Source organism: Misgurnus anguillicaudatus, chromosome 17 (genome assembly GCF_027580225.2).
Source record: "Misgurnus anguillicaudatus chromosome 17, ASM2758022v2, whole genome shotgun sequence".
Lineage (NCBI taxonomy): Eukaryota > Metazoa > Chordata > Actinopteri > Cypriniformes > Cobitidae > Misgurnus > Misgurnus anguillicaudatus.
The window spans coordinates 36,099,304-36,116,465 of record NC_073353.2 but is presented as its reverse complement, the minus strand read 5'-3'; the positions used below and the strand labels follow the sequence as shown (position 1 = coordinate 36,116,465).

Below are 17,162 nucleotides of genomic sequence, written 5' to 3'. Positions count from 1 at the left end.
AACACAGCTGTAATTCTCAACAATAACACGGATTAAAACAACAATAATCATTTTCAATTTATTAAGCACATTTTCAAAAGCTCAAGGTTGCCTCACAGACCCAGATTTTCACAGAACTATTGATAAGCCAACACAGTAAAAACATTGGTTACTGTACAAAAGTATTTGTTAATTTAAGCCAGTGGTTCTAACCTTTTGTAGAAGTAAAACAATCTCAATTTTGGAATTTAAAGAAACAAAAAGCATTTAATTACACAATGTAGGGGTGGTTTCCCAGACAGAGTATAGATTAATCCAGGACTAGGACTTGGTATATTAGGGGGCGGTTTCCCAGACAGGGATTAGACTAGTTCTAGAATAAAATAAATGTAAGAACCGTCCAAAGTGAAAACAACTAGCACTGACATATTTTAATATACATCTATGCCCTTTGTTTTGCCTCAAGAAAGATGCACAAAAATTAATGTTTTTAGTAAGGCATGTTTGTTAAAACTAGTTATATTTCCTAATTAAACTAAGGCCTAGTCCTGGGCTTAAGCTAATCACTGTCTGGAAAACCGCCCCTATGAGATTTAAGTAGTTTTTACAAACAAACCTTAAAAAAAAAAATTCTGGTGGGCATCTTGAGACAAAACAATGGCACTGGTATATGTTGAAGAGGACATTTCTCAAGACTTTTTTAAAGATGTAAAATAAATCTTTGGTGTCCCCAGAGTATATATATGAAGTTTAAGCTCAAAATACCATATTTTTGTGTGTGTCCTCGTCTCTGACCTCTGCACTAAATGGCAGTGCCGTGGTTGGATAGTGCAGATTAAGGTCGAAGCGGAGTGGCCGTTACACCTCGGGTGCGCATAATTTTTCAATAATTAAACGGTCCGGAGTCAGTTATTCTGCTTATTCTACGGTTACCACACCTCAAGACATCAATCATTTGATATATTTAAAGGGATTCGTCTGGTTTTTGTACTTAAATCGCTATTGTGGGTCTGACTTTTTCTTCCGTGTCTCATCCAACGGCTCTTTTGCTTGTTCCAAAAACGTCATTTTAAAGCTGGCAATGGAGGCTGAGTCGTTGATAGCATTCTAATGCAGTTATTAATGAAGTTATTAGAAAGAGAGCGAGACAGAGACACAGAGAGAAAGAAAGAAAGAAAGAAAGAAAGAAAGAAAGAAAGAGAGAGAGAGAGAGAGAGAGAGAGAGAGAGAGCAGGCGAGCGCGAGAGAGAGATTGTGTGAATGAGGCTACCTCTTTGCGTCTTTAAACAGCGCTGTTATTGCCTCTAAAAATCGTCTGTCATGTTGTTTTTGTTAGTCCGTTATTACAGTTAACTATGCAAAGTGATATGGAACTGTAATGCGGTCAAGAGAGCTGGCTGGAACTACGTTCGCCGTACGTTTCCCAGTAAATAATTGCACACCTCAGAACGTTCATCAGCCAATCAGATTCAAGCATTCAATGGACATGTAGTATATGATAGATTAATATAAAGTGTTTTGTAAAATATGGCACATTGCCACCCTGTCCAAGGGGGCCAAGCCCGCCAGATTGAGAATAACTGATTATAGCCCTAAATCAAGCATGGAGTTATTTTTTATATTACCTATATTAAAATTCATGTATTTATGTATTTTTCTTTGTATTTCTGGTAAAGCTGCTTCGAAAGAAACCTTGTAAAGGAGTGCTATATGGATAAACATGATTTTTTGAGTTTAACTACCTTCATAAATATTTAAAAAGTCAAGCAATTATTAACAGTTTTGTCTTTATAGTTATAATGTTGATAGTTTATCCTAGTTTCAACCCATCAACCCAACATTTTTTGGAGTGTAGTCTATTTATTGTCTCTTGAGTTAAAGTGGGTTTGTGGTCTCAAAACCCAAAAGTTCACTGAATAAAACATGTTGTTACATACCACATTCATAATCACTGCAATCCAATACAAATATTTTTTTTACTTGTGTATTTTTATTCGTGGTTTTTAATGGTGAAGTACAACCAAGGGACAACCTTTCGTTATCTATCGTGAAGCCAACACGGAAGTGACTTAAACTGCAATACATCGACTGGCACTATAGAGGCTGACTTAATACTTAATAGGGCAATCCCCATAGAAGTCAATCCCCATGGACCACCATGTTAAAATGTCCAACTTCACAGCTTTTACAGCCTGGTACAAAAAGTGTTTTTGGTCTATATAGCTAACTTTGCCCTTCATGACAACTGTGAGGGGGTAAATTATTTAGTAAATTATATAACTACATAATGAGGGCGTGGCCACTTAAGTGACAGGTAAACTGCTACAGCTGTCACTAACATTGAGCTTGGCGGGTCTGGTTTCAGGAACCAGCCACTTCAGCTTCACTCACGTCCCGCCTCTTTACCCATTTTCGGTTAACCACAAGTGATGCGTGGTTACACAATGCCAAGATGGCGACGGCAAGCCCCACCAACTATTAGCTTCAAAAAAACTCTTCAGAAACCTATGAGTGAAGTCACGGACACTACGTCCATATTTTTTACAGTCTATGATTACGACCCCAGATTTCTGATCTGCAGGACTCACAGCCTTACATTTTTCTATAAAAATAAAATAAACTAAAGCTTTTCTCTCCTACAAGTTAATTTGGCTTTTAATATTGCTATCTAACATATGACTACATTTTTTGCATTGTTTTCTATCCTGCTGTCCTTGACCCATCAAAACTTGTAACGTATTTCTGTGATCTGACTCACCAACAATTTTTCTTTTTGCATGCACACACGCACACACACACGCACACACGCGCGCACGCGCACACGCGCGCACGCACGCGCACACGCGCGCACGCACGCACGCACGCACACACACACACACACACACACACACACGCACACACGCACACAGAAAGTGCCCAGACACTACACTGGATATACTGTGTACATTATTATATCTTTGTCTTAACCTGAAGCACTTTCAGAAGTCGGACATAATGATACACAATTTTAAATCCTGATCTCACATGTTCCATATAAAACGCATTGAATATTACCATTTAAATTCAGAGAAAACATGAAAAAGATTTCAGGAATTGTAAGATATTAACACTTGTAAGCACAAAAGGTGCATGCCAGCAGCCCATAGGTGACTGAAATGTTTCTTTAGTGCAGGTCTTTGAAAGCATCTCATTTGTATCTCACAGCTCCAGACTTTGCAGTAGACAATCAATGTCCTAGCCAAGACCAAATCTCTCCTCAGAAACACCTGCTGTATGCAGCTCAAAAAAGAAACCATACTCAAGTGATTGGAGTATTCATCATCAGTCTGACCAATCAGCTGCCCCAAATGCCCGGTAGACACAGCTTACTTGGTAATATGACAAGTTTGCTGGTCAAGCATTAGTCTGAATCTAAATTTAAGCCGGGTTCACACCGCACAATCTTCTGCTGTCCCAGATAAATGATGGCCATCATGAAACATTTGTGATGATTTCTGTGATCGTAGCTCTTAAATGGTGGTTCAAAGATGGCCACTATCATGGTCTTGCAATCAAAGACAGCCTGCGATTATTTTGTCAATTCAAATGCAATTAAATATCAGAAAATTGAAAATTAATTGAAGTAGGAACTGGATTGCCCCAAAAGGTTTAAAATAAACATGTGACACTAAAATACATTCAGACACATTTTCTCTTATTTCAGTCTAACAACAACTTTTTCTGAACGACTATCAGACAAGTTGGCGAGTACGATTCACTGGGATAACACTGCACGCCTGTGTGTACCAGATTAAGACTTAAATCTTGTCATCCAGATCTGACCCTGGATCAGAAGATGCAGCATTTTCATCAACACACCTCAGTCATTGATCTCTGTAAATGGGCTGCTTTTCCTTGACAGAGAGATGACAACAATAGTTTTGCAATGAATAAGCGTTTCAGGTCGTCCCTGAACAAGTCACCAACAGGCCCAGCTCTGAATAAACACACAGTTTTACTGCCAAAACAAACAATTCAGTATCAAAGTGACATGATCAATGTATTATATGAAACTGTTATGTTGTGACTAAATGCATTGAAATTAAATCAAAACCGTTATATTTTATCATCTGATGTGCAGTCACCCTGTGCCTAGAAATTGCAAAACTGTACTTGTGTCATTTTATCAAGAATCTTCATGAAGTTTCACCTTAGTATGAATTTTAAAGAATATTAAAGGAGATCACATTTAATCGAGGCTCTTATTGGCTGCTTTCCTTAAAAATAATGTTTTAAAATAAGTTTGGCACAGCTATATTTTTGTCTATAAAAGTAATTAATTTAAAAAAGCATTTAACTATAGACATTCAGATTAAACGATATGAAAAGTGAATGGTCAACACTATAGCGCATATGTATATACACTCACCTAAAGGATTATAAGGAACACCTGTTCAATTTCTCATTAATGCAATTCTTTAATCAACCAATCACATGGCAGTTGCTTCAATGCATTTAGGGGTGAGAAAGGTGATTTAAGCAATTTTGAGCGTGGCATGGTTGTTGGTGCCAGACGGGCCGGTCTGAGTATTTCACAATCTGCTCAGTTACTGGGATTTTCACGCACAACCATTTCTAGGGTTTACAAAGAATGGTGTGAAAAGGGAAAAATATCCAGTATGCTGCAGTCCTGTGGGCGAAAATGCCTTGTTGATGCTAGAGGTCAGAGGAGAATGGGCCGACTGATTCAAGCTGATAGAATTGCAACTTTGACTGAAATAACCACTCATTACAACCAAGGTATGCAGCAAAGCATTTGTGAAGCCACAACACGCGCAACCTTAAGGCGGATGGGTAACAACAGCAGAAGACCCCACCGGGTACCACTCATCTCCACTACAAATAGAAAAAAGAGGCTACAATTTGCATGAGCTTACCAAAATTAGACATTCAGATCGTAGAGTCAGAATTTGGCGTAAACAGAAAGAGAACATGGATTTATCATGCCTTGTTACCACTGTGCAGGCTGAAGGTGTAATGGTGTGGGGGATGTTTTCTTCGCACACTTTAGGCCCCTTAGTGCCAGTTGGGCATCATTTAAATGCCACAGCCTACCTGAGTATTGTTTCTGACCATGTCCATCCCTTTGTGACCACCATGTACCCATCCTCTGATGGCTACTTCCAGCAGGAAAATGCACCATGTCACAAAGCTCCAATCATTTCAAATTGGTTTCTTGAACATGACAATGAGTTCACTGTACTAAAATGGCCCCCAAAGTCACCAAATCTCAACCCAATAGAGCATCTTTGGGATGTGGTGAAACAGGAGCTTTGTGAACTGGATGTGCATACCACAAATCTCCATTAACTGCAAGATGCTAACCTATCAATATGAGCCAACATTTCTAAAGAATGCTTTCAGCACCTTGTTGAATCAATGCCACGTAGAATTAAGGCAGCTCTGAAGGCGAAAGGGAGTATTGGTATTGTGTTCCTAATAATCCTTTAGGTGAGTGTATATATATATATATCATATATAAGTTTATCTGTCCAAAGACACTAGAGACAAAATTGTACACCTCCACAAGGCTGGAAAGGGCTATGGGGAAATTGCAAAGCAGCTTGGTGAAAATAGGTCCACTGTTGGACCATTCATTACAAAATGGAAGAAGCTAAACATGACTGTCAATCTCCCTCGGACTGGGGCTCCATGCAAGATCTCACCTTGTGGGGTCTCAATTATCCTAAGAAAGGTGAGAAATCAGCCCAGAACTACACGGGACCAGCTGGTCAATGACCTAAAAAGAGATGGGACCATCGTTTTCAAGGTTACTGTTGGTAATACACTAAGACGTCATGGTTTGAAATCATGCATGGCACAGAACGTTCCCCTGTTTAAACCAGCACATGTCCAGGCCCGTCTTAAGTTTGCCAACGACCATTTGGATGATCCAGAGGAGTCATGGGCGAAAGTCGTGTTGTCAGATGAGACCAAAATAGAACTTTTAGGTCATAATTCCACTAAACGTGTTTGGAGGAAGAAAAATTATGAGTACCATCCCAAGAACACCATCCCTACTGTGAAGCATGAGGGTCGTAGCATCATGCTTTGGGGGTGTTTTTCTGCACATGGGGCAGGGCGACTGCACTGTATTAAGGGAGGATGACCGGGCCATGTATTGCAAGATTTTGGGGAACAACCTCCCTCCCTCAGTTAGAGCATTAAAGATGGGTCGAGGCTGGGTCTTCCAACATGACAATGACCCGAAGCACACAGCCAGGATAACCAAGGAGTGGCTCTGTAAGAAGCATATCAAGGTCTTCAGACCTAAACCCAATAGAGAATCTTTGAAGGGAGCTCAAACTCTGTGTTTCTCAGCGACAGGACAGAAACTTGACTGATCTAGAGAAGATCTGTGTGGAGGAGTGGGCAAAAATCCCTCCTGCAGTGTGTGCAAACCTGGTGAAAAACTACAGGAAACGTTTGACATCTGTAATTGCAAACAAAGGCTACTGTAACAAATATTAACATTGACTTTCTCAGGTGTTCAAATACTTATTTGCAGCTGTATCATACAAATAAATAGTTAAAAAACCATATATTGTGATTTCTGGATTTATGTCTCTTACAATGGACATGCACCTACGATGACAATTTCAGACCCCTCCATGACTTCTAAGTGGGAGAACTTGCAAAATAGTCATTTTCCTCATTGTATATGTGTGTGTGGTTGTGTGTAGGTGCACACAGTGTCTCCATTCCCAATAAGAGATACAGGACCTGTCTCTCTGCTCACAGCTGACACCTCCTTATCTCTGCGTTCACACCTGTTGGGTGTCAGAGACAGACAGCACCGCCGTATTGACCCCACAGCATAAATGAAGGCTACCTCACTTACCGCTAATATGACATTTCTTTTTAACTTGAATAAAAAACAAGCTTTTTAAACCTGTGCACCAGCCTACCAATTATGATGTCTGATAAAAGCAATGGCTAATTAAAATTCATAAAGCTCTTGTTCTACCAGTAGTGAAATGGCAGTGATGGATTGAATGTTTACCTACTGCTGTAAAATGAACCAGAAAGACAAATTGGTTTACCCAACTGTCCACTAGTCTAATAAAGAGGTCTGTTGTGTACACATGCATCCAACTACCTTGCAATTTTGTCGCTGCATGACATCGTAAGGAGTCGCTCCCCTTGAAGAACCCCATCCCATGTTTGTATGGTGTTACTGGATCGCACCGGTATGGTCCCTTCTCCAGACTCGATCTTGGTCCTCAGTTGGCCTCTCGCCTTTCGGTTTGGGTGTCGGTCTCCTTGGTCTGTGAACAGAAAAGCCATATGCAGGTCAAGTCCTGTTATGAGCCTTTCCAGCGTTATGGAGATGACATTTGAAGTCAAAACTTGAAATATAAATTCTCAGAAAATTCATTTATTAACAATATACTGAACCATCTGTTTATATTTTCCTTCACCCCTGATGCTAAGAGTCCATACATCAGTAAAATATCAGACTATAAACAAGTTTTCTATTTAAAGGACAAGTTCGGTATTTTACACTTAAAGCCCTGTTTTCAGATTGTTTATGATGAAATAGAACGGTTTCGACAGAAATTTCGACATATGCGGCTGCCCAGAGAATTTTTGGGTGTTTGTGTTTCAGCTCCTACCTTTACAATGGGTTTAATGGTGCACTGGAACAATCCTTCCTAAAATGCATTAAACTTTCGTTTACAAAGACGTGAAAGTCACCGAGTGGTCAGGGGTGTTCACTGGTATGCTCACACAAAAATCGCTGCAAAATACGCATTCCAACAGGTTTTATAGTCGTTTTTGCTAACTCCATTGACTTGTATTAGTTGTGCTGTGAGGTACGGTATTACTCCGCGCCGGGAACTTTGTTTCTATTTCCTGCAATTGGCAAAGGCGGATTATCGCCACCAACTGGGCTGGAGTGTCTATTATTCAAGCTCTAAGCGGAAGAATGTACGGGTGTGGGGCGTTTGGAAAAATAGGTCCACAAGTTAACAACGAATGCTAAAACAGCTGTTGAAAAGCATCTTTTAACGCGATTTTTGTGTGAGCATATCATTGAACACCCCTGACCACTCGATAAGTTTCACGTCTTTGTAAACGAAAGTTTAATGCATTTTAGAAAGGATTGTTCCAGTGCACCATTAAACTCATTGTAAAGGTAGGAGCTGAAACACAAACACCCAAAAAATCTCGGGGCAGCCGCAAATGTCGAAATTTCAGTCAAAACCGTTCTATTTCATCATAAACAATCTGAAAACAGGGCTTTAAGTGTAAAATACCGAACTTGTCATTTAAAGGAGACATATCATGAAAATCTGACTTTTTCCATGCCCCCAGTGCTTCTATCAACTGAGAAAATGTGAAAAAATAAACACTAACTTAGTTTGGTAAACCATTCTCTAAAAAATAGGTAATTGAAATTTAGCTCCCGTTGTGATGTCAAAAGGGAATCTTATTATAATAATACTGCCTCTTAATCTGCACTATCCAATAACGGCACTGGCATTTAGGGCAGATATCAGCTCATTTGCATTTAAAACACCCAAAAACGGCACATTTTTGCTTACACCTATAAAGTGGCAATTTTAACATGTTATAATAAATTATCTATATATTTGAGCTAGATCTTCACATATGTACTCTGGGGACACCAAAGATTTTTTTGACATCTTAAAAAAGTCTCCCCTTTAAGATGAGAGAAACATGCATGCATAATTGAGGGACACAAGTTTTCGGGAAACAACATACTTTGTAGGAATTCTGGGATTAAAAATGCACAAATCAGAAGCAATAATACTTAACAAATGGAGAAGGGACGGCTCTTCAAAAGAACATTTAATATTTGTTTTATTTTTGTATGTGCATTTATGAGGAAGAAAAAGAGCTGTGGATGTGATATTTCTCCGTTATGGATGTGACAATTCAAAAACGCACTTAACTATGGAAATAAAAATGCTTTTAAAACTATGACAGAGACTTTGCATGGGTATTTAACCACCAAATATTGACATTAAAAACTTTACTTTTCATAATAAGGTTGACATTTGGAATTGCCCACATGCATTTGCATACATCACTACCATTATAAAAAAGGAGATTGTTAATAAACATTAAGTCCTTATGGGCAATATTTCAAGCAGCATTCATCTACCTCACTAGCCAGCAGATTTAATCAACTAATAACACTAACGTACAGAAGAGTAATTGTGTTCTGTCATCGCTGTTATGATTCAGCGGCTAAATAATTGTACAGAACGATTTAAATGCAACACTTGAGAGCAAAATTAATCAGGCCACGAGAGGAAACAACAAAGTCTGCTAATTAAAAACGCTGAAGAAATTTGTTTTTGAAATGCAGTCAGATAGTCGAATAAAATTATAATGAAATGAGAACTGATCATAAGAGCACCTCTAATCTTAATAGAATTCAACTATTAGGTTTTGATCATTCATTCCCAACAAGGGTTTGAATAAAACCAAATCCTAATTTACATCTGAGATCATGTTCAAAGAGACTGAATAGATGGGGTTAATTCGCGCTCACCCTCGACGCCCGCCTCGTGAGGCGAGAAGATCCGAGCATCTCCACAGGGTGAGGTACTGATGTAGAGATGAAACTGGACGTTGTCTTTCAGCCGGTAGCCACGTTTCTCACACTGTGTAAATATAGACTTCTGGTGCTCCTCTTTATTGTTGCTAAATTGAACAGTAGACATAATTGAAAGTTCATACATTAAGTGTTTCCCAATAGATTATTAGAAGCACATTCAATTTCATGGCCTATTCACATTTATTTCTGTAATGCCTTTCACAATTTTGCATTAAACAAGTGGTTGAAATATGTACCCCAAATCTCACTTTGGCATTAATCTTTAAAAAAGGTCCTAATATGTACCATTAGGTACAAACATGAACACATTTCGTATATGTACCTATGTACATGAGGTATCAAGATGTACTTTTTAGGTGCATAGCTGTACTTTTTGAAAGGGTAACACTGACAGGTGTACTGTAGCATACAAACAGCGATGTCTCACCTCAGAAAGTGTTCCAGCTGCATGTACAGATACCTGATGAGGGAACGTCGAGCAATGATTTCTGCGTGACAGTCGTTCAGCGCCAGGCCGCGGTCACTCATGTATTCACCATTTATACACTTGGTTCCAGTTGAGACACAGATGACCTGAGCGTCTTTGACGTCAGTACCTAAGTTAAAGAAGAAGGCATCAAAACAGGGCCGAGTACGAAATAAACTCGCTAGCATGTTATAATAAAAGTCTACGGCTGTGTCAACGGTCCCTTATACCCTTATTCACTATTCGGCACGAGCTTCATTTAATGAGTAGTGGCTCATTTGTTAAAATTTAAATTTATACATTGTCTGAAATCTGAATAAATAACCTTTACATTTATGTAAAGTTTATTAGGATAGGATAATATAAGAGCATTTTATTTGGCCGAAATACAACTATTTGAAAATCTGAAGCTGCAAAAAAATAAAATACAGAAAAAATAATTGTCTTCAAAGTTGTCCAAGCAACACATATGTGACCAGTCACGGAAAGTAGGGACACAAGTCGGATCTGGGCCATTTTGAGTTATTCACAGATTCTGAAAGTGCGGTTTCTAAGCTTTCCAACGATGTGTAACACATTGAAATCTGATAATGACTTTTTACCTCTGTGTTGATCACAATTCGAATCCAGTCTGTTTCAGATGTGTGAATCATCCAATGACCATTTTTGTCCACAAATGCGTATAATCCGTGAAATATAGATATATAGTATATTGTTTACATCAGTTTTCGCATGAACGTCTGGTAATAGAATATAATATACAATCTGAGGACTTTTTACATCGTAACGTAAGGATATATGAGATTACACTCTGGTAATTTACGTTCCGTTAAACACATGAACCCGCCTTCAAAGTAGTGATGGTCGTTTTCGAAGCACTGCTTCATGAGGCTTCGAAACATTTACGAATCTTTTGTTTCGAATCAGTGGTTCGGAGCGTGTTTCAAATTGGCCCAAGTCACATGATTTTAGCAAACGAGACTTCATTACGTCATAACTGTTTCGAAACGTTTCGAAAATCTGATGGTTCACCACTAGGGGGAGTTGATCACATGAGCAGTGTCTAATATGTCGGTGAACTCGGGTCAGTTTTATTACAAAAGTTCATAAAACATTTGACCTTCTAACTAATAAAGCTGCCATTTTGTCTATTTATTGTTTATAGACAGATTTAAAGGCGGAGTCCACGATGTTTGAAAAACGCTTTGGAAAAGGCTTTGGAAAAGGAGACGGGCCGACTACCAAAACACACTTATAACCAATCAGCAGTAAGGAGCGTGTCTACTAACTGACATCCTTGCCGGGTTGCGTATGTGTGGGGCGGGTCTATCAAAAGAAGGTCCAGATTCTATTGGGGTAGGGGCGTGCTTGTTTAGGTGATTTCAAATATCAACATTGGTGTTCAAACATCGTGGACTCCACCTTTAATGACAAAAATGTGCATAATTAAAAGGGTAGTTAGTTTTAATGATTTGTTTGCCCTAAATAAAACTAAAAACACATAATACACTTTTAAATATGTCTTAATTAAGTTAAATAATTTTTTAACCATATTTTAATAAAAATCTTGCTATTATTTTGTAAAAAAAGTGTAAAATGTTTGGCCATATCTGCTTTACACTATTTTGACCAGCAGGGGTCCGCAGCGTGTGTGGTGTTTCGAACTGCTTCGAAAAACTGAATCAATTTTCGAAGCAATTGGTTCAATTGATTCGAAGCTTCGAAAAACTTTGTTTCTCCCATCACTACTTCAAAGTTTGTATTTAAAATAGGGAGGTAGTATAAAAGATAATCCAAACAGCGCCGTTAAAAACGTGACATTCCCTAGGGATGTAACCAATCGCTCGCTCGTTCCCAAATCAGCCAATGACTTCGTGGAAAATATTGATAGACAAAACATGTAGCCAAATATATAACGATTTCAACGATCTCTGTGTAACTTGACTTGTGTGTTTGACTTTATGCTGCACTGCAAGAACTGACAGACAGATGACGTCAAAGTACCACGAGAGCGAGTCGAAATTGAACTACTCCGTAAAATTTCTTGAAGAGTTCTCATGGTACTTTGACGTCATCCGAATGCAGCGCCGCATAAAGTCAAGGAAGCCAGTGACGCGTCACTACAGTCACGTGACTTCACGCGGTTCACAACAGACGCGGAAGAGAAGACAATGCTGAATAAAGTCGCAATTCCCGCCATTTTTGGACCAAAATGCATTCTTGATGCCTCAACACATTCCATCCGACCCACCGATGTCACATGGACTACTTTTATGATGATTTTATTACCTTTCTGGACATGGAAACCGTACATAGAATTTCAATGGTTGGGACAAAAGCTCTCAGACTAAATCTAACATTAAAACATCTTAAACTGTGTTCCGAAGATGAACGGAGGTCTTCAGAGTTTAGAACAACATAAGGGTAAGTCATGATTACATTATTTTCATTTTTGGGCGAACTATCCTTTTTTAGTAGTCACGCTGTTACCTTTAGGGGTGGGGCGACGTAAATACACACAGACAATGACGCCCCCCGCGTCACGCTAAAATCTCTGGAAAAGCAAGCCGATTTCAACTGCAAAATGTACGCTTTTAAATATACAAAACATGGAGAGGCTTCTTCGTGATCTCAACTAACAGATTCTGCAATAAAACGAAAATCACAAATTAAAAAAAAAACTTTGTTTCTCATTATCTCGAAACTTGTGCTGCCGACTTGTGTCACTAGTTTCCGTGACGGGTCACATATTGCTACTGATAAATACTTTGTTTGATATATTTATGGTAGGAAATGTATAAAATATCTTCTTGAAACATGATCTTTATTTAATATCCTTTTTTGCATAGTAAAATCGATAATTTTGACCAATACAGTACAATGTATTGTTGGCTATTGCTACAAATATACCCGTGCGACTAATGACTGGTTTTGTGGTCCAGGGTCACTTTTATGTATATGGCAGATGATTTTCTCCAAAGAGACTTAGGGCACATGTCAAGGTATACATTTCATCATTATATGTGATTCTTGGGTATCGAAGCTAGGTCTTATTGACTTCACAATATCAAGACTGTTGTCTTACTATTCTTACTGTTCTACTAGAATTATATAGTCTTGGTTAAGACTGTAAATTCATAACAATGTCATTTGCTGTGGTGTTGTATATTCATCAGTATCAGCATAGCCCAATCTCTGAATAGTGGTGAAAGAAAACACTGACCGTGTTAATATACGAGAAATAAAGACATTTGAGATTTTTTTTTATTATTTCAAAGAATTTAAATTATTTTTCCGAACCAGTATTCCAGTCCTACATAGTTTTTCTACCTGTTGTCATGACAACTCCGGCCAGAACTTTCCGGCGTGCATGTGGAGAGGTGAAGTTGTCAGTCAGCTCACTGAATTTGTCCACAACCAGACGAGAAACGGCATCTGCAAGAACCTGTGAAAGATCATAGAGCTGTCAGATATCACACAAAACAGAAACAACATAAATAATACAACTGTTCATCTCTGAAACCTCATAGAATCAGAATGTACAGAATAAACAACTGCATTCGATCAATAAAAGAAAACATGAAACATAAGAGAAAAAATGTACTGACTGTGTTTCAATACTACATTTCTGGTCTTACTGTTCATGATTCTTCTATGCATTTTATAAAGTAAACATTTTAGTTTAACTTTCTTAATTTGTACATATTTTTTCATATTTAAGAATAGTAAGCTCACCAAAACCACCATGCTCACCATAAATAACACAAATGTAAATGGGAATTTTTAGTGGCTTAAAGGCGTGATCATACTTCATATGTTTGATTCAATAAAAACGAACTCTGGTGTTATTGCTCGGTTGGGGCGGTTCATTTGAGTAGGGGAGAGCGGGGTATGTTGTCACACTTTTCACACTGTCTAACATTTACTGAGCACCATACATCAAAATGGTATAAATCTCATACCAAATGAAAGAAGGAAGTCTTGGGCACATATGTTGTATTCATAACATCTTTATATCTTATCTCATTACAGAGTTGTAGACTGTTGAATAGTGACTGTGCACTTGTGACAATTTGCCCCATCGGAGGGTAAGTTGTCACACTAGGGCGGGTAAGTTGTCACACTAGATTATCTAAAAATAAGAACACAACTACTTAATTGTGAATATTGATTTTAATTTTTAAACTCAAACCAAACTGGAAATATAAACATCCGTGCCTGGAGAATCTGGAAAAACAATTATTTCAATCCAAATAATGCACATTTCAATTAAGTGGCAAGACCACTTTACTTTGAACTTTGGTTCAAATGTTCTATGGCTTTCACATAAAACCAGATAACTGAATGGAACGCTGCAGATAACTTGCTTAACTTAACATGTTGAACCTCTGAACAAAACAGATGCCCTGTATGACTAATAGGACTCATCTCCAGAATCACAATTCTGACACACATAAATTGCCTGGCCTGAGGTGCAAGCATCATGGGCCCAATTGTTGCATTTTACACATTTTACCCAGGTCTCCTTTGGACGACTCTTTGAAAATGGCTCTACACAGACGAGGCAGAAGCACTCTTCATCATCTGATGATGACTCTTGCATGATTTTTCTTCTTTTAGCTGCCTTGTTTTTCATAGGTCCAGATTTCTGCTTCCCTTTCTTTTGAAACAGCTTTTTGCTAGATTGAGGCTTATTCTTTTCTATATCATGTTTTCTGAGCATGTTCGATGTGTTTGTTTGTACAGGGGCAAGTTGTCAGATGTGACGACTTGCCCCAAAGTCATTGAGACAACTTGCCCCATACTTACTTGTGTGCTAATGTTGTCTAAATCTCAAGTTTAGCTCATCATATCACTTTAGCTAAAGTATCAAAAGACACTTTACGGTCTCCTCTATTTTGTGCAAAATAATCATTTTAAACATTCACACCTAACAAAGTTGTATTGCATAAAATGTAAAGTGATTTTTTTTTACTTTTTAAGCAGAAAAATAAGAAAATTGTGCTAACCTCAGATTACAGTGATCTTGACCACATGTGAACAGGAAGTTCACTATAGAAGAAGAAGTCACATAAAGTGGCTATTTGATTTTTGAGATAGAGCCTCTAGTGTTGGAGTTATTAACAGTGTGACAACTTACCCGTGTGACAACTTACCCCGCTCTCCCCTATATGTAAATGCTGCCACCCAAACTACAGTGCACACTAAACAAGCGAACCGAGACCGATCAGGATGTGATATCACAAGACGTGACCCTGAAAATTACGTGTTTTACAGCGAGATGAGCAGAGGAAAACATGGAGCAACAGAGAGGTAAAGAGCCTTACTAAAGGCGGAGTCCACGATGTTTAAAAAACGCTTTGGAAAAGGAGATGGGCTGACTACCAAAACACACTTATAGCCAATCACCAGTAAGGAGCGTGTCTACTAACCAACATCCTTTCCGGGTTGCGTACCGTAAAACTTCAAATAATAGCCGAGTCCCAAATAGACGCCTGTCTCTTTTAGACGCCTGGTGTGATGACAGGTTTGGGTAAATAAACGCCTGTCTCAAATAAAGGCCTGGTCTGTTTTTTAGTTTCGGGTTGTATTTAATCTTCTAAAACCAGTCAGATAGTCTGTTTAAGACAGTTCTATGGTGCAGATTGAACACGCTAAAGTTTTTTTTGCTTACCGGTAGGTGTCACGTGAAAGACGCAGTCGTTCCTTTACTCATCACTATGACAACACAGCAAGCTTCGTCGCCAGGATTGAGGTGATGATGACAGTAGCGAAGTGGCAATCGGGAGAGTCAGGAGTGTTTTGGGGCCGCTGATAATAGCCGGGCTTTCAGTCTTTTGTCATGCATGCACTCCCGCCACACATTGTATTTCTCACGCGGAAACACTATTTATCATATTTAATATGCTGCAGCGCCTAAACTGTATCTGGCCGCACTGCTCTCTCTCTCTCTATCAAGCCCGTCTTCCCTAGAGTTCTAGTCGAGCGAGCCAATACAAAAAAAAGAAAGAGGCTACACAATAGCCAATCAGAAAATAGCACTGTTGTATCTGGGTAAGATTTCACGCAACAACCAATAAAAAACATATCATTGTTTGCTTTATTTATACTGCCAATAATTTAAGACTGTTGTTATTACACGAACTAATTTGTTAAACACATTCAAATTAAAAATAAAACGTAATATGTGGTAACCTCCTGCTGTCATGCTGGAACAATTAAATTAAAAGCCTGTCTCTTATAGACGCCTGTCTCTTTTAGACGCCTGGTGTGATAATAGGTTTGGGAAAATAAAAGCCCGGGCTATTATTTGAAGTTTTATGGTATGTGTGGTGCGGGTCTATCAACAGAAGGTCCAGATTCTATTAGGGTAGGGGTGTGTTTGTTTAGGTGACTTCAAATATCAACATTGGCTTTCAAACATCGTGGACTCTGCCTTTAACTCTTTCCCCGCCATTGACGAGTTATCTCGTCAATTAAGAGAAAACATTTGTCTAAAAAAGTGTTCCTGATGATTTTTTTATGTTAACCTGCAATACCACGCACTTAACCAATTAATGAAAAAACTGAAGCCAAAACGTGGACTTTTAGATTTCAAGATTATATAGAAACCAAAAAACTTTTGACCGGTGATGTGTGCGTGTACATATTTATAAACATATAAACATAACATAGTTAACTTCAAATTCAAGGATTTTTCAAGGACTTTCCAGGTCCAATACCCTCAAATTCAAGGAGAGCAAGGTTACATCGTGTTACCTTTTAAAATACATTGTTACAGTTCCCTTTCGAGGGAACTCGCGCTGCATCACTGCGGTGACACTTTGGGGACGCCTCCAGTGGTAAATGCATCTGAATGTGTATATCAAATTCAACCAATTGTGATGCTTATCGACAAAGACAGGAAGTATATCGCTATCTGAAATATTGCCAAAGACGACGTTACAGGGACGCAGGAAGTATGGCAAGGAGACGCAGCGTCTCGTTCCCTTCTCAGGGAAAAACAGTTACATACGTAACCCGAGACGTTTTCATGTGTCAAACACAACTATGCAAAAAAGCATTTTGGTATGAATCAACATTCGC

The 17,162-nt window shown here is 38.6% G+C and overlaps 1 protein-coding gene across 2 annotated transcripts in view; it reads right to left on the bottom strand.

Moving 5' to 3' along the window:
• adarb1b (adenosine deaminase RNA specific B1b) overlaps window positions 1-17,162 on the bottom strand; it is a 197,801-nt gene that overhangs the window by 11,753 nt on the left and 168,886 nt on the right. For both annotated transcript variants that reach the window (XM_055214837.2, XM_073854699.1), the window contains exons 6-9: window positions 13,407-13,521; window positions 10,038-10,206; window positions 9,545-9,696; window positions 7,118-7,286 (exon numbers count right to left, since the gene is read on the bottom strand). In XM_055214837.2, coding sequence (XP_055070812.1) covers window positions 7,118-7,286; window positions 9,545-9,696; window positions 10,038-10,206; window positions 13,407-13,521 — 605 coding nt within the window. The remainder of the gene's footprint in view (window positions 1-7,117; window positions 7,287-9,544; window positions 9,697-10,037; window positions 10,207-13,406; window positions 13,522-17,162) is intronic.